Source organism: Camelina sativa, chromosome 7, assembly GCF_030686135.1.
Source record: "Camelina sativa cultivar CO46 ecotype springtype chromosome 7, ASM3068613v1".
NCBI lineage: Eukaryota > Viridiplantae > Streptophyta > Magnoliopsida > Brassicales > Brassicaceae > Camelina > Camelina sativa.
Window position 1 is genome coordinate 9,671,312 of NC_141886.1, and position 19,138 is coordinate 9,690,449.

Below are 19,138 nucleotides of genomic sequence, written 5' to 3' on the forward strand. Positions count from 1 at the left end.
GCGAACACGAATTGAAGAATCGCGAAGACAATGAACGAAAGGGAATTTGAAAGATCCAAAAGAAAAGAGAAGAGATGAATGAGAATAAGCTCAATCGAAGATGCACTCATGTTAGCTTGAATCGTGATAGCTCTGATACCATAACAAGATTATTGTAACTGAATCTCAGAGACGATGAAGAACAAGAGAGAGACGTTGAGCTGAAGAGAGAGATTGAAAAAATATCTTTTATTCTCATTAATGAATTCAATGTACAAGCCGTATATTATATACAACATCTAAGACTATGGTTTAAGTTAATAATGACTTAACTATATCCTAAACCATATAAACCGTCATATAAACCATGCTCATACGCCTGATATGGGAAGGGGATGGACAGATAGACTGTCCAAAGGGGGAGAAGATTATTACAAAGTCCAGCATATACCTCATGTTCGGTTCATAGAGGAATCATGAATAATGCTTTCGGCAATTACCGAGTACGTACCTAATAAAAGATTATTTTTTTGGTACGAAATATCATTCAGTGAAAGGGGATATATATATTCTCTTTTTGTTTTGTTTGTTGTTTAATCAGACTCTTGATTTGTGTTAAAGTACCTAAGGGAAAAAACAAATTGTGGTTTTTATAAACATTGGACATATGATATGTTTGCTGGCCTGCCTGGCTAATGAATAATGATGATCAGTCGATTTCAACGTTTTTATTCATTTCACTCGTTCCGAGTTCAGAAACGTGAATTATAATACGAAAATTTTACAAACTTCCATATTAGACAGCCATAGGTGGCAATAGTAAGTTAGTAACACAAAGCAGTAAGAAACACTATTGTTTTAGTACTAACATTTAACACTAGATATTAACACAAAGCAGTTAGTAACACATTTAACAAGCAGTAATAATTTGTTTCTTCCAAAGAGCCAGTTTGTTGTTTTCTCCATTTAATTTGGATCAAGATGGTGTACATATGTGTCATTGTTTTCATCATGTTCTCTTATTTAGCTTCTAAATTTTGTTTAAAGCCTAGAGGTACAATAAAGCTCATATTGAAATACGAGACTGGTAATTTTCTACCCAGACCTTTGTACTTCTATTTTGTTTACCACGCGGTTGACATCTGATGTTTCTCGGCTGAGAAGAAAGACTAGAGAAAAGGTTTGTCGATTTTGTCTTGAATGGTCTCAAAAAAGGGCTACGCAGGTCTCTAACCATTTAATTCAAGCTCTGAGTTGGAGTCGGAGATTTTTATCTTTTGCTTTTGTGTTTTTTATTTTAAAATTTTTGAGTCTCTCATCAGGGATTTCAAGGCAAAAACTCAATAATATACATTTCTTTCACGAAACTTGTGGGATCTAACTCCCAAAAGGGAAATGACAAGATTAAACGTGAGAGATTAATTATTTGTGTGTATTTACCTTATTCTTATTTTTTGCGTCCATGTACATATATGTATTTTTTTCTAAAATTAATTATAAATTATAAAACTTTTTTGTGATTATTATATAAACAGGGTTAATAGTCAGTTGTTCTAGTTATCGTTTTCCAAATACTGTTAGATGAGTTACTTTTCATAAGATTAGAATTAATCTCCATAATTTTTACTATAAAATACGCATAGTGTTACAGAAGTCATTATTATTTTTATGTAATGTGGGTGAGCTATGTGTTGATTGGAAACTGCATTCTTATTTATTCATCAAGTGGGCGACATGGTTTCTTATATTTAGAGTCAACTAAATCTGTACAAGTGGGTAACACATACCGAATCATGAAGATGTTTGTAATTTGATGTTCTCTTTCTTCCTATAATTGACCAAAGTTATAATGTGCATAGATTTTATTTTACTTTCGTCTTATTTCATTTTGTCAATTTCTTAGTAGTTCGCACGATCTCATTTTATTCATCTCTAAGTATTCGCTTATTCACAGAACATAACCTGAGAGACTTAATTACTAAAGAGCAACCATCAATCTTCTTCCTAAAAACCCGACGACGGGAGAGTTCCTTGGCGTCTTCAAGAGGTTAGTTATTATCTTTAATGTTAATCAAGTCCTTATAGCAATTTTTTTTTTTTACGGTGAACAGTTCATATCTCTATTATTCTCGATTTTTCACAATAAAACTCTGTCAAACTTTTGGATCGATGTTACTTTAATCTCTCTTGCATTAGGGTATGGCGAGAGAGACAGATTATTCTTGTAAGGTTGAATATACAAAAATAGTGTGAACTTATAAATATATACGACTTTCATAAACGTGTCATTTTGGGGTTTTATTTTTGTTTCACAAAAAATGTTATTTTATATTTTCAATGTATTTTTACATTTGATTTCTCAATTTTATTCTTAATCTATAACTAAATTAATTCATTAATCAATTATTAAATAAAAACATATATATATTTTAATGTTTTTAATTTGTGTGAAATAAGTTAAAATGACACTTTTGTGAAACAGAAGAATATGTCATAAATTAATTAATAAAAACGATTAAATAATAATTTTTACTGGCTTGATTGGTGTTAAAATTAACAAATTTAATAAAATAATTTCTGTTTAAAGTTAACATAAATATTAGTTATAACGACAATGGGGTTAATATATAACATAAATATAAAGTTATAACATGAATTTTCTGTTTAAACTTAAATGATTTTTTTGTTCTAAGTTCAAATCTTGTAAGAACTCATCTCAATGTTACTTCTTGTATCAAAAACTTCCGCATGATACTCCACGTCAAATTGATTTATACTTTTGAGGTTTTATGAAGAGATTTTTCCTTTGTACGAACACAGTTCATAACACTTGCACATTACAATTCCAACTATGATAATTTAGTTTGTGACCTAGTTGTCATAACATCCACTTATTTTAAAGTGAATTTAATCGTATAAAATGTATTTTCAGATGCTATATTAATGCGTTAGCTAGGGTCAATAACTTTTAATATATTTGATTGTAAAATTGAAACACCAACATTCTTTTGTTTTTACTACGTCGAACTTGTGATATTTGACTCCTCACAGTTATATATACATGTTCTTCAAAAGTACGTAGCTTGATTCTTATTATAACACTGCTTAAGCAGGAGTCATTATGGCTGGGGAACTTGTAGCATTTGGAGTACAAAAGCTTTGGGACCTACTGACCCAAGAATACGAGCAATTTCAGGGAGCTAATGATCAAGTTACTGCACTAAAACGTAATCTAAGTTTACTAAGCTGTTTTCTAAAAGATGCAGATGAAAAGAAACATACAAGCGCGGTGCTGAAAATTGTGTTGAGGAGATCAAGGAGATTATCTATGATGCAGAGGATATAATTGAAACCTTTCTTTTAAATGAAGAACTCGGGAAAACAAGTGGCCTTTGAAAGCGTGTAAGAAAGTTCGCTTTCACCATAGTGGATCGTAGGGAACTTGCGTCTAATATTGGAGGCATAAGTAAGAGGATCACCAATGTTATTCGAGATATGAAAAGTTTTGGAGTACAACAGATGATTGTTGATGGCAGCAGCTATTCAAATCCACAACAAGAAAGACAAAGGGAGATGCGACAAGAATTTGCTAGGGACTACGAAACCAATCTTGTGGGGCTGGGAAGAAAGGTAAAGAAATTGGTTGGATATTTTGTCGAGGAAGATAACATTCAAGTTGTTTCTATAACTGGGATGGGTGGTGTTGGTAAAACCACCCTTGCTAAACTTGTTTTTAACAATGAGATGGTTAAGCAAAAGTTTGATGGACTCGCATGGGTGTGTGTTTCACAAGAGTTTACCCGGAAGCTTGTGTGGCAAACAATCTTGCGGGATCTTAGACCGAATGAAGAGGAAAAGAAAATTTTGGAGATGACAGAATCAACACTCCAAGACGAACTATTTCGTTTGCTGGAAAAATCTAAATCATTGATTGTGCTAGATGACATATGGAGAGAAGAAGATTGGGAGCGAATCAAGCCAATATTTCCACCCGAAAAAGGTGACCTTTCTATGGTACCTAAAAAAAAAGAGAGATGAAAATAATTTATCTTATTATGTTCTGTGTGTTTGGATATTATAAAAGAAATAGATTCTCTACAGGTTGGAAGGTGTTACTTACTTCTCGAAATAAGAGCGTTGGAGTACGTGGTGATACAACATTTATCAACTTTGAATCAGAATGCCTGAGTATTGAAGAAAGTTGGACACTTCTTCAACTAATAGCATTTCCAAAGAGAAATTCATCGGGTAAGTATTTAGTGAATTTTTTATATTTGATAATAGAAAAAGAGTTCTGTTAGGATGACCACAACATAATCCGGTTGAACTGTATTATTGAGTTATGATACAAAATGTAATACTACTTAACGAGGCGATAATGTTGTGCAGGATTTATGGTTAATGAGGAAATGGAGGATATGGGTAAGGAAATGATAAAACATTGTGGGGGATTGCCTTTGGCTATCAAAGTGTTAGGAGGTTTTTTAGCTGCGAAATATACAATGCTCGATTGGAAAAGAGTATTTGAGGATATTGGATCTCGTAGCATGGGAAGAACCATTTTAAATGATGTTAACAACAGTTCGGTCTACCATGTACTATGTATGAGTTTTGCAGAGTTGCCAAGTTATTTGAAGCATTGCTTTCTTTACCTGGCCCATTTTCCAGAAGATGATGAAATAGATGTGTCTAGTTTGGCTTACTATTGGGCTGCAGAAGGAATACTCAAACCTAGGAATTACGATGGGGAGACTATTCGAGATGTTGGAGACAACTACATAGACGAATTGGTTAGGAGGAATATGGTTATTTCCGAAAAAGATAAAAGGACTTTGAGATTTGAGACTTGTCGTTTGCATGACACGATGAGAGAACTTTGTTTAGTTAAAGCCAAAGAAGAAAACTTCTTACACATTGCCGGTACTTCCTCTCCGACCATAGACTCTCAATCTCCTTGCAGATCTCGTAGACTTGTTTGCCAGTATCCTACTAAATTACATGTTGAGAGAGATATAAGTAGTTTTAAACTTCGATCTCTCCTTATTGTCTTGGATTGTTATGGAGAAAATTGGACGCTATCAGGTTCAAGCTTTAAAAGGTTAGAACTTCTGAGGGTCTTGGATCTCTATAAAGCCAAGTTTCAAGGAGGGAAGTTACCTGATGGCATTGGAAAGCTCATCCACTTAAAGTTCTTAAGCTTAAAAGAGGCTAAGGTATCTCATTTACCTTCTTCTCTAGGAAATCTAATATTGCTGATTTATCTAAATATCAATGTATATATGGGACATATGGAGTCTATATTTGTGCCAAATATCTTGACGGGGATGCAAGAGTTAAGATATCTTGCATTGCCAACTCTTATGCATAAGGGCACAAAGTTAGAATTGAGTAAACTAGTAAACTTGGAGACCTTGGAAGAATTTACAACAGAGAACAGCAGTGTACAAGATCTTCGTAGTATGGTCAGATTGAGGACTCTTGTAATAACTTTAACTAGTGATATTACTCTGAAAACTCTATATGCGTCAATAGGTGGACTGAGACACCTGGAAAATCTTGAGATAGATGATCACATGTCTAACAGCATGGAGGGACTTGTATTGGATTTTGTTCATCTAAAAAAGCTGAGTTTGCGTATGTATATGCCAAGGCTTCCTAGAAAACAACACTTCCCTTCCAACCTGACAACCATATCTTTAGACGGTTGTCGTTTGGTGGATGATCCGATGCCAAGTCTAGGGAAGCTGCTTCACTTATATGAGGTTAAATTAATTTATAATTCTTTTTGTGGGAAGAGAATGGTTTGCTTGGGGGGTGGATTTCCTCGATTGCACAAGCTTAGATTATCTGGATTAGATAGTTTGGAAGAGTGGATAGTAGAAGAAGGCTCTATGCCCTTGATTCATACTGTGTCTATTTGGGGTTGTCAAAAGTTAAAGAAGGTTCCTGCTGAGCTGCTAGTCAATACTTCCTTAAATCATCTAAATATGGACAAGAGATGGGAGGAAAGATATTCGGAAGATGGTGAAGATTACTACAAAGTCTTGCACATTCCTTTGATTACATTCCGAGCGACCTACGACGAATGAGGCTCCAAGCTTCCAAGCGTACAAGCAGTAACACATTCTATACCTGGTAAATTATTATTTCCCCCATATCTAAATATTAAATAAAAAATTGTCTAGAGAAATATATGTTATGTTGCATATTATAACAATTTTAATGAGACAAGTAAAATGATGCTAGCTATGACTGAATTTTTTTGGATGTTTTTTGTTTTGTAGACGATTCTCTTCCCCGACGAACTTCTACTTATCAAAATTGGTCATCAAACTCTCTTACGCGGAAAAATTGCATTGACGTCTTGATATCTTTTTCTGAATAGACTTGTAATTTATGTTAAGAGTATCATGAGAGGAAAACAAAAGTACTTTCAGCTTCTGAGCTTCATATCAAGATTCAAGATTGACTTTTATGTTTATTGCATTGACTGGTTATCAGTCGGTCACACCAGTACTTCTTTTATTGCATCATTTGTAAGAATATTGTATATATAAAGACTTTTTGTTCCTCGGTTGTTTCGCCGTCTACATAGACTTTTTGTCCATATCGTATTTTGGTGACAATGTTTACCTGGTAAGATTAGGCAGGTCTTGCATTTTATGCTAAGGAATGAAAATAGAACTAATGTTGATCCTCATAGCATAATCTATCAATGGCTAAAACGAATATTACTTTTAAGTGTCTGATCTTTCTCGGATCATAATGTCACTGTAATATATAATGTTTTAAAAAATCAAGTATCATAATTTAAACTATAATCAAATCAATCTTAATTTTACCAAAGATATAATATATATATATATATATATATATATATATATCATTAAATTATTCCTAATATAGCAACTCGGTTCAATTAAAAAACACAATTTACAAAATTATGTTTTATTGTGACGTTCTTGATGTATGACATACATTATTGAAGATGTATATACATTATTAAAGTTATAGTATAAAATATTAAGTAACTATAAATATATATAATATTATAATACATAAATTAATACACACATATTAAAACTTTATTAAAAAATAAAATAAATAAACTTTTCAAATAGAAAAGAGTTCAACCCGTATTGTAGCATGGATACTGATTTAGTAGTTGATTAAAACCATAGTTTAACAATGTGTAATCAGATTTATGAGTAAACTTATGTAAACAATACTTCGTAGTTTGTATTGACTTTAGATTTAAAAATTATGTAAACTAGAACCCTTTAACAATAACAAAAACAAAAAAAAAAATATTTGTTTTTACTGTTTGTTTATCACAGAACTAGTGAATGGGAAGTTAAAGGCTGCAATAAAGATAGCAAATTGGTGGGTGAAAAGTAGTTCTCGTTTTTTTAAAAAGGCACATCATTTGGAGAGTTGAAAAGTCTGAACTAGAGTGTTTCTCTTCTTCCTAAAGAGCGACAAGAGGAGAAAGTCCCTTAACGCCATCAAGGATTCAAGATTCAAGAGGTTAGTTATTCTTTTTATAAAATTATATGTTATCTGTTTTTTCTCTTTTTCATTAGCAAATTTCTGTGTTTGGTACATGTTTTGGATTGGTGCTACTGTTTATCTCTCTTTGCATCTGGGTATGTCAAGAGACACATACAGCTAGAATGTATTTGAAGATAGTTATCAAGATTACTTGAACTAAAAATTATAACAAGCCTTATGCCAAGAAGTCATTACTTGAAAAGATTCAAGCAGTAAATGATTAGATCTCACAGTATATTGTGAAATATTTAATGCTAGGATTACGTTTAACAAGTTTTCAGTTGTCAAGAAACCTTGCTATTTATAATTATAGCTAGGTTTTACTTTTACATATTGTATTGCTCACGGGCATGGACACATTCTTGACTGAAATATACATCAAACAAACATCAGGGTTTTTTTATGGATATGTAAATCTATAATGATATTAATGACATATATATATATATATATAAACGGATTTAAAAAATAATTTACTATATATTTTATACTTTTAGTGTGCTATAGCTTCATTTTAAACTTGTTTACATATTTAATGCCCAATATAAATTCGTCATCGCGAATTAAAATAATTTAACTAAATATATAATTCCAATCCACTTTGGACTAGTGCTTTTTTACTTATAGAGATCATGCATGTTCATCAATATATAGTACGTAGCTAAGTTCTTATTTTCATATATATTGCTTACACAGGAGAGATTATGGCTGGAGAACTTGTGTCGTTTGGTTTACAAAAGCTTTGGGACCTATTAAGTCAAGAGTGCGAGAGATTTCAGGGAGTCGAAGATCAGGTTACTGGACTAAAACGTGATCTAAACTTGTTAAGTTCTTTTCTGAAAGATGCAGATGCAAAGAAACATACAACCGCGGTGGTGAGAAATGTTGTTGAAGAAATAAAGGAAATTGTTTATGACGCTGAAGATATAATTGAAACATATCTTCTTAAAGAAAAACTTGGGAAGTCAAGTGGAATTAAAATGGGTATCAGAAGACATGCTTGCATTATTTCAGATCGCAGGAGAAATGCATTAGATAGTGGAGGCATACGTACGAGGATCTCATATGTGGTTCGAGATATGCAGAGTTTTGGAGTACAACAAGCTATTGTCGATGGTAGGTCTTTGCAGCCTCAAGGTGATAGAAAAAGGGAGATGCGACATGAGTTTGCTAGGAACTATGAAAGCAATTTTGTGGGGTTGGAAGCAAACGTTCAAGTGGTTTCCGTAACCGGGATGGGTGGTCGTGGTAAAACCACACTTGCTAGGTTTTTGGGCAAAAATAATCGATTCATTCAAAGACTACGAAAACAAGAAACAGATGTTGAATAGTTGTTTTTATTGATCAAAGTCTCGAGCACAAATACAAGAAGTCAAGGCACAGCGAATCAATCTATAAACTCTAGCCGCGTTCTAGAGTTGAGTCGTGTGTCTTGTGTTTTAGGTCTCTTGCTTTGTTGCTCTCCATCCTGTCTCTCGTGAAGGCTGCTCTCCTTATATAGAGACTCCTTTGCCCTAATCCCTTAGGATCTGTCTTGGGCTTGCCGACTCTATCTATGATAGGGTCGGTCACGGGACTCTTGGCCCATTAGTAAAGTTGGTCGTTAGACTCTTGGTCCCTTAACAGATCTAGTCGCGTGATATTCGGTCCCTCGACGAAGTTAGTCACGAGATTCTCGGTCTCGTGACAGAGTCAGTCACGAGATTCTCGGTCCATTGAACCAATCAGGAAGATATTCCTTTTACAAGATAAATTCATATTTACGTTGACTTTATCCAGCAAAATATGCATTGACTAAATAAATTATATTTATTTATTTATGATAATAAAATTATGCCCAACAGTTTGTTCCCCACTCTTTATTTTCTTAGTAAGAATTTAGAGAGTAGTTAGAAACAATGGTATTATTTTTCCAGCCAACAAAATCTAGAAGTCATGTATCTTCTGGAATGATCTGCAATGGCTTGTGATGTCACCATAGTAGCTTTATCGAATAGTGACTCCTTAGAGACAATGTTGAATCATTATCACTTTCTGGCGGGAATTGTTTTTGTACTTGACTTTATGTGTCATGACCATTTTGTAGGTTATGACATTCTTTTCAGTCATAAGACTTGTACGTGACATTGATCTTGAACGTGACAACAATCTACTACCTTACGATAACTTCCACATGTGAGGATGTACATGGCGACATTTCCTATCTTGTGCCTGAGACACAATTTAGGTCTCGCATTCATGACATGATTTGTCTCTTGACATGACTTATACCTCAGGCGTAAGACATTGTTTATGTCTTGTGAACATGACATTATATGTGCCTCGTCTTCATGGCACTGTTTGTATCCCTTGCCTTGGCACATCTACTGCATTGTGTCGCGTCACATGATTGTTTTGTGCCCATGACGTTCATGTTACGTGCTTCCGACACCAATCATGTCGCATTTTAATGACACTGCTCAAGTTACATGCTCAGGTTACATGCTCATGGTATGAATTTCGTGCTCACAACATCATGTCATCATGATTGTTTACGTACTGTGATCATGACACGATTATTACTGTGTGCTCAGGGAATTAGTCACGTCATCTGCTCCTAACAGCATTTATGTCGTGCGTTCTTGACATCGTTCATGTCGTTTGGTCAGGAAATTTGTCACGTCATGCGCTCCTAACACCATTTATGTCATGCTCGCTTCTTTATTAACAATGTTCATGACATTGTCGATGTTTTGTGCTCGTGACATGATTCGCGTTGTATGCTCATGACATTGCCTATATCACGCGTCGTTACGTGTTCAATAGATCGTTCATGTTGCACGCCCCTACTGCTATTTGTGTCACGTGTGACTGCCGCTATTCATGTCGCGTGTTCATAACATCGTCCATGTCATTTGCTCATGGCATGAGTCTTGTGTTCACGACAGTCACATGGTTGCTCATGACACAAATTATCATCTTGTGCGCGTGACAGCCTGGTGTTCCATAACTAGTCACATGCTTTCTTTCTTTAACTTCAATGTTTATGACATATTATTTATATCTTGAGGTTGTGACAATGAGGTGTTTCGTAACTATCACAAGCTCCTATTTAATAAACAATGTTCGTGACATTGTTTATGTTCTGTGCTCGTGACAGTAAGGTGTTTCACAACTGTCATGACCTTAATTGTCACGTGTTTCTTCTTACATAAACAATGTTCATAACATTTTATGTTCGTTGCTTGTGACAGTCAGGTGTTCCATAACTGTCACGTGTTTTTATGTTCTTCAATAACGATGTTTTTGACGTCGTTTATTTTTTGTGTTCGTGACACATTTAAGCCTCTTGCTCGTGACACATTATTTATACCCTGCGCTCGTGAAAGTTAAGTGGTTCATGACAGTCATGTGCTCGCTCTTTTCAGTAACAATGCTCATGACATTATTTAAGTGTTCATGACACAAATTCATGTCTTGTGCCCATTACAGTCACAAGATTATTTTTGAAATCACAATGCTTAACACATTTTTTGTGTCTTGTGTTCATGACACATTTTTATTGTCTTGTGCTTGCGACAATCAGGTGTTTCATAACTATCATGTGCACAGTTCTTTAATAATAATGTTCATGACATTGTTTAAGTCTTGTGCTCGTGACAGTCAGGTATTCCGTAACTGTTACGTGCGCACTTTTTTAATAATAATGTTCATGAGATTGTTCAAGTCTTGTGCTCGTGACAGTCAGGTGTTCCATAACTGTTACGTGCGCACTTCTTCAATAATAACGTTCATGACATTATTTATGTCTTGTGCTCGTAGCACAATTAAATCTCGTGCTCGTGACACGTTCAAGTCTTGTGCTCGTGGCACAATTAAATCTCGTGTTCGTGACACGTTTGAGTCTCGTGCTTGTGGCACAATTAAATCTCGTGTTCGTGACACGTTTGAGTCTCGTGCTCGTGGCACAATTAAATCTCGTGTTCATGACACATTCAAGTCTCATGCTCGTGGCACAATTAAATCTCGTGTTCGTGACACATTTTATGTCTCGTGCTCTTGACACATTTTATGTCTCGTGCTCGTGACACACTTGGGTCTCGTGCCCGTGACACATTTTATGTGATAGTATCATACTCACAACGAGAATTACTTTGTAGAATGAAAAACCAATTTTATTGGAAACGTTGTCCATAACATGGGACATGTAGTGTTAATCCTTGGCAATATCAAAAACACCAAAAATAAATAATTAAAAACCAAGAAACCATGGTAATAAAAGTAGTATTTCTTCAAATGCAGGGCATTCCAGCTATTGGACTGATTTTTTCCTTCATTGCTTTGCAACTTACAGGCTCTTGACCCACGAACTTCAGTGACTTTGTAAGGACCTCCCAAGTGGGACCGAGTTTCCCAGCTCCTTGTTCCCTTGTATTTTGAAAAGTACGTCGCAAGACCCAGTCTCCTCTTGGAATGTCTGCGTCAAATCATTTTTGTTGTAACTTCTAGCCGTTTCCTGTTGATAACACCAATTTTTGATTTTCGCTGCTTCTTGTTTCTCATCTAGTAGATCGAGATCGAGACTCATCAACTCTTCGTTTTTCTTCAAGTTAGGGTGCTCGGTTCGTGCCATAGTCACGCCTACTTCACATGGCATTACTGTTTTCATCCCATACACAAGATAAAATGGTGTTTTGTAAGTCGATGACTTGGTGAAGGTGCGGTAAGCCCACAACATGCCTGGAAGCTCTTCTACCCACTTTCCTTTAGACTTTTCCAGACGTTTCTTCAATAGTTTCACAATTGATTTGTTTGAAGATTCAAAGCAGTCGGCGTTTGACCGAAGGAAGTCGATAAGCCTCTTTTGTATATCGACTGCTAGTTTTAAACTCACGTTCACCTACTTGTCAGGATCGTCTTCGAGTGATAACAACTCATCCAGTTGTTCCATCTCTGGTTCTTCACTGCGAGGTACCAGCGGTAGCCTCTGTAAATGCTATAACTGTTGACCTTTACCTTTTAAGGTAGTTTGATAGCATGAACGTGAACTTTCTTGTTCCCCTACTATCTCTTTCACTCCCCATGGGGTGGGAAATTTGATAGTTTGATGTAGATTCAATGGAATAGCTCTCATGTCGTGAATCCAAGGGCGTCTCATAATAGCATTGTAAGCCGAAGCACAATCTACTACCAAAACTTTCGTGTGTTTGTTAACTCCTTCAGCATACACTGGAAGCGTAACTTCCCCAATACTTTGCTTGACCTCACCGCTGAACCCCACCAACCGGATAGACTTTCGTGTTAGTCCTCCTTCGTCGAGACCCAACTCCTTATATGCTTGCATATAAAGGATGTTGGTTGAGCTTCCATTATCGATTAATATCCTCTTCATCAAACAATTAGCCATTGTCAGCTGTATGACTAAAGCATCATGATGCAGGGTTGGTACACTGCTCTCATCAGTCGTAAAAGTTATGGTGTATGACGGTGTATCGCCTTTCGTAGCGTGTCCTCTGCTTTGAGAGTTCTTGACAGCTCTAGTTTTTCTTTTCGCAGCTGAGTGAGTTATCCCACTTATCTCTGATCCTCCAGGGATAACATTGATGTCTCGATCATGTTTTGGAGGCGAAACTGGGGCGTTTGCAATTGCTATTTGCTTGTTTCTCTCGCCATCCATGCGATTGTGGCTTATATCTGACGAGTATTCCCTCAAGTGACCTTTTTTAAGTAGCTCATTCACTTCCATCTTCAATGAGATGCAATCTTCTGTTTTGTGGCCGTGATCGTTGTGGAACTCACACCACTTCGAAGTGTCACGCCTACTGTCACGTGCTTTCATCTTTGGAGGCCATCTCACGGTTCCACCCATTTCTTTCAGTACACCGACTAAATGTGTATGAGAGATTGAGAGGTTACTAATGTCTGGCCATGTCGTTGATTTAAGTTTTCCGTCGTCACCTCCACTCAATGGTCGATGCGTGTTCCTTCTTTCACTCATGGTGGTTTCTTCACGAGGTCTTTGGTAAGGCTTATCATCCCTACTTATTCTTTCGTTTCTCACTACACGGGAATCAGATCGTGGTGAACATCGCTGGCGATAAGCCGAGTCTTCCTCCCACTTTATCTGCGCCCACGCACGTGAGAGCACGTCTTCCATTGTTCTGCATTGGTACTTCATAAGTTCCTTGTACAAATCACCCTCAGGAAGCAAGCCTCTTTTAAATGCGGAGATGGCGGTTGACGTGTTGCAACTAGGTATCGATACTTTTTCCTTGTTGAAGCGTCCCACGTAGGCACGCAACGATGCGTCTCTCTTTTGTCGTACCTCGTAAAGGTCATCCGCTGTTTTCTCTAGGTTCCTGCTGCTTGCGAATTTCTCAACGAAGATATCTGTCAACGATGCAAACGAGTTGATCGAGCCGTTTGGCAGGTTGATAAACCACTGAAGTGTTGCACCCGTTAGGCTTGAGCCAAAACCTTTGCACATAGTAGCTTCCCTGCACTATTTTTGGATGGCTGTAGTGAACATTCGTTGTTTGTATTGTGCTATGTGGTCATCCGGGTCGGATGTTCCATCATACATCTTCATTGTTGGTAACGTGAATTTTCTCGGCATCTCTGTGAGTGCAATTTCATCAGAAAAAAGGTGTGTTGGCATATGAGTGCAAGTTGCTTTATCGGATTGGTGGAGCCATTCTTGGCAGTCGTCCGATCATGGCTTCTACTACACCCAAACGGTTTGTAAGCATAGCTTCCAAGTAAGCGGCTTTGGCTGACATGGTGTGTGGTTCATGTTCGACTCCTATAACGTGTGGTGCATTAACGGTTCGTTGTTGATTCATGTTGTCTTCTCGAACAAGGTTCTCGCGGGTTTGCCTTATGCTAGGATTTTCTCCATTATTCTCCTCCCCTAGAGTCTCTAGTCGTCCGTCTTCAGTCGCGGTCATCGTTCGAGTAGCTGCAGGAGTTGAGTTAAGGTCTTGCATCTGATTTACTTGTACGCCACGAAATCTTGAGCTTGCTTCAGTGAAAATTCTTCCTGCTGTCATCAGCGAGGCATTCTCCTCCCGTAGCCTAGCGTTATCAGCCTCGATCTGCGTCAGCTTCTACACTGTCTCGTTCATCTCGGCAGTCAGGGCTTCCAGTTGAGCGGCGAGAGTCGCTTCGACATTGGTCGTGTCACTTCTGTTTCCCGTCATCTCACGTAGATTACTTTGCCCCTCTCTCTAGAGCCAACTGTTTGGGCAAAAATAATCGATTCGTTCAAAGACTACGGAAACAAGAAACAGATGTTGAATAGTTGTTTTTATTGATCAAAGTCTCGAGCACAAATACAAGAATTCAAGGTACAGCGAATCAATCTATAAACCCTAGCCGCGTTCTAGAGTTTAGTCGTGTGTCTTGTGTTTTAGGTCTCTTGCTTTGTTGCTCTCCATCCTGTCTCTCGTGGAGGCTGCTCTCCTTATATAGAGACTCATTTTCCCTAATCCCTTAGGATCTGTCTTAGGCTTGCCGACTCTATCTATGATAGGGTCGGTCACGGGACTCTTTGCCCATTAGTAAAGTCGGTCGTTAGACTCTTGGTCCCTTAACAGATCTAGTCACGTGATATTCGGTCCCTCGACGAAGTTAGTCACGAGATTCTCGGTCTCGTGACAGAGTCAGTCACGAGATTCTTGGTCTATTGAACTAATCAGGAAGATATTCCTTTTACAAGATAAATTCATATTTACGTTGACTTTATCCAGCAAAATATGCATTGACTAAATAAATTATATTTATTTATTTATGATGATAAAATTATGCCCAGCAGTTTGTCCTGCACTCTCTATTTTCTTCGTAAGAATTTAGAGAGTAGTTAGAAACAATGGTATTATTTTTCCAGCCAACAAAATCTAGAAGTCATGTACCAACACTAGACACGTTTTTATCCATGAGGATGTAATACATCAGTTTGATAGACTAGCATGGGTGTGTGTCTCTAGAGCCGTCGCACATATTATTTGGGCCACAAGCCAAAAAAATTTGTTTGGCCGATTATTTTAAATAAATCTAATAAAATTAATAAAACTGAATGTTCTAAAGTCGAACTGCAGACCTCCCAGCAGTTTAAGTAGTAGTTCCTTACCACTAGACTAATAAGACATTTTGCAGATTGGAGAGCCGAAAAAATACTTATCAGTATCGGGCCGCAAGCAGCTGCTTCATCAACCTGTGCTTACAGCCGGCTCTGTGTGTCTCACAAGAGTTTACACAGAAATCTGTGTGGCAAACGATCTTGCAAAATCTCACATCTAAAGAAAACGAAGATGATATCTTAAAGATGAATGAAGCTGACCTCCAAGATGAACTCTTTCAATTGCTGGAATCATCTAAATCATTAATTGTCTTTGATGAACTGGGACTGAATCAAGCCGATATTTCCACCACAAAAAGGTGGATTTTTATTTGTAAATATTAATTAAATGAAAGATGAAAACAAATCATTCAGATTAAGTTATTATGTGTTTAGTTATTATGAAACAAGTAAATATTTTGTTACAGGTTGGAAGGTGCTCCTTACTTCTCGAAATGAGAGTGTCGCAGTACGTGGTGATACAACATATCTCAACTTCAAACCAGAATGCCTAGCCATTGAGGATAGTTGGACACTTTTCCAAACAATAGCTTTTCCAAAGAAAGATGTATCTGGTAAACATTGAAAACGCATTTTTGTGGCTAAGTCTAGTTACGATCGATTTAATGTTTGTATGAGCATAAAGTAAATAACGCAAGCTTTGTTAATGGGGTTCGGTTTTTCCTACATCCTCGGGACCTGGTCCAGAACAAATTCACTAGAACAATATAGCAATTACAACTGCATATGATACAAGCACTACTATGCCTATCATTCTCTTCTAGATGAATAAACCATCAAAAGATCTCTCTATCTTATTGATGGGGCGACACCACACATCTTGTGTGCATCACTCAAAACTACCTTGAAGCGTGCAAGTCTTCATGAAGCGCCCTCTTGGTATTTATATCAATTGCACAACCCCTAGGGTTGGTAACTTTCCTATTATACAACAAATAGGAATTGGGAGATTAACAATTGTACAACCCATAGGATTGTCAATTTTCCTATTATATAACAAATAGGAATTTCCTATTATACAACAAATAGGAAAGTTTCTCTCCATGATCCCATCTTGAATCTTCCATTCAAGATGTTCATCCAGCTCAACAACCGCCACTTGGCTTGTCCAAGTCGGCCTTAAGCTTTTGTACTCAAACTCTTCAATTCAGCTTCTTGTACTACTTCCTATATTAATGTCGGACTAGTACAAGAACTGCTTTAAACGTTTGATACATCCTGTTGTATCTGACCCTCTTGGTTTGTCCAATTTGTCTCCAAACTTCTATATTTGAACACTTTAAAGTAGTCGCACAGTTTGGCTTCCTATATAACTTCACATACTACCTCCTGTACTACTTTAGAACTTCACATATGTTTTTACCACAATTGTGTCAAGTAGTGCCTCAATAACTTTGTTAGTTCTGCTCATTGTCTTCACACCATCTAGGAGACATCTGTGATGATCCTATCTTATTGTCTCATATATCACAATAGTTGTATGACATCCTAGTTAGCAATCCATGACATGTTTCACACAGCTTATAAAACTTAGTCAACACATACACCTTCAAACATTACATGACATAATTCAATTACAGTTTTGCATTTATTTTTTTTCAGTTTGAGTAATTATTTTTTTATGATGATATTGATGTGAGATTTTTTTAACCTTAAATACCTCATTGTGATATCTCTTTATTGCATGATAATGACGTTTTTTTATCATGTCCTGATTTTGATAATTTAGTGATTATGTGATACAGAACTTAAGATCGAAGAGGAAATGGAAGTTATGGGAAAAAGCAAATGATCAAACATTGTGGAGGTTTATCATTGGCCATAAAAGTGTTAGGAGGTTTGTTAGCTGCAAAGTACACAATGCATGACTGGAAAAGACTATCAGGAAATATCGGATCTCATATCATGGAAAGAACCGATAGCAACAGTTCAATATACCATGTATTGTCTATGAGCTTTGAGGAGTTGCCTAGTTATTTGAAGCATTGTTTCCTCTACCTGGCCCATTTTCCAGAAGATCACAAGATAAACGTGGAGAAATTGTATTATTATTTATTGGGTTGCAGAAGGAATGTCAGAACGTACGCACAGTACCGTGCCCAGATTCATCGGGGCTTAAGGCGAGATTTACATGGGAACTTTTTTAAAAATAATAATAATAAATAAATGTAAAATAATTTCAAAATAATCTTTACATGGGAACTTTAAATAAAATAATATTATAGTCTTTCTTATATTTCAATAAACTTTTTCCCCAAATGCTCATAATCTAGGTTCTAAAAATTTAAGAAAAAACAATATATCAAATCATCACAATCATAATTCATATACAAAATTACTATAAAAATGAATTAGTATATTAACGAAGATTTAGAAACATCGAAGCAGGTTTTAACCGTTTTAAAGAAAAAAAAAGTAAATAAACAGAAGAGTTCTAAACTAGATTATTATTTTTAAGAGGAATACATCTTTTTATGATAAAGAGTCAAAACAAAAAATAGAACCAATATTATTCATGAAATAAAGGGCACCCTAAACTATTGTGATATACTATATTTTTTAGATTTGAGAGCCTTAAAAATCCTTTATATTTTGGGGGTCTGAGGCAAATGCCTTTTTATTAACCCACAGGCACGGCTCTGCGTACACATCACGATGAAGAGACCATTCAAGATGTTGGAATTAATAGAATATCATTAAATTTATGCTAACACGGGTTAAATCTTCATTTTATTATTTATCAATGTTGGGCATAATTTTAATCATATAAATTATAATAGATAAATTCTATTATAATTGTGATATATTTTATAAATAATAGAGAATTATGCATTCTCTAGAACATTGAGTTAATACCGACCGTAACGGTAAACATTGAGTCAATACCGGTCGTAACGGTAAGCATCAAGCCAACGCAGGCCGTAACGACCAACATTAAGCCAATATGGGCCGTAACGGCAAACATCAAGCCAATACGGGCCGTAATGGCAACCGTTAAGCCGATACGGGCCGACACAACAATTAATGAGCCAATACGGGCTGTAACGACAAACAACGAGTCAATATGGGCTGTAATTGGACTTTGTGACCGACTTTGATTTGCTACGACGTTATCAAGAAAATATTTGACTCATCTCGTGTAGAGAATATTCGAAACGACTTTATCTCATCTAGAGGCGGTTACTCAAACCCAGATACCATGAAGATTAGGGTAAAGAGACTTCTCTATAAAAAGGGAGCGATATCGACACATTACGGGGGGAAATCAAGAGCAAAACAAGAGATCCAAACCATAGCCACACGACTCAATTCCAAAAGCATTGCTAGGGTTCCTAAATTGACTCGCTGTGCCTTAAACTCTTGTATTTGAGCTCGATACTTTGATCAATAAAAACGGCTATTCAATATCTATTTCTTGTTTTCGTAGTCTCTAAACGAATCGATTATTTTTGCCCAAACAACTGGCGCTAGAGAGAGGGGCTAGAGTAAACT

General features: G+C 36.3%; 1 protein-coding gene and 1 pseudogene across 1 annotated transcript; both read left to right on the forward strand.

Annotated features, from left to right (window-relative positions):
- The first annotated feature begins 1,753 nt into the window (after positions 1-1,753).
- Positions 1,754-6,588, forward strand: LOC104704485 (putative disease resistance protein At1g58400). The gene is made up of 5 exons (XM_087458054.1): positions 1,754-2,026; positions 3,093-3,979; positions 4,081-4,227; positions 4,369-6,114; positions 6,264-6,588. The coding sequence occupies exons 2-4, from the start codon at positions 3,475-3,477 to the stop codon at positions 6,066-6,068; spliced, it is 2,352 nt and encodes a 783-aa protein (XP_087314180.1). The 5' UTR covers positions 1,754-2,026; positions 3,093-3,474; the 3' UTR covers positions 6,069-6,114; positions 6,264-6,588.
- An 819-nt stretch (positions 6,589-7,407) lies between these two features.
- On the forward strand, positions 7,408-17,926 carry LOC147941115 (putative disease resistance protein At1g58390; annotated as a pseudogene).
- Positions 17,927-19,138: the final 1,212 nt, after the last annotated feature.

Coding starts and splice junctions, on each gene's coding strand:
- LOC104704485 (XM_087458054.1), top strand. CDS start 3,475: ATGAAAAGTTTTGGAGTACAACAGATGATTGTTGATGGCAGCAGCTAT. Junction 3,980..4,080: donor AATATTTCCACCCGAAAAAG/GTGACCTTTCTA, acceptor GATTCTCTACAG/GTTGGAAGGTGTTACTTACT. Junction 4,228..4,368: donor TCCAAAGAGAAATTCATCGG/GTAAGTATTTAG, acceptor AATGTTGTGCAG/GATTTATGGTTAATGAGGAA.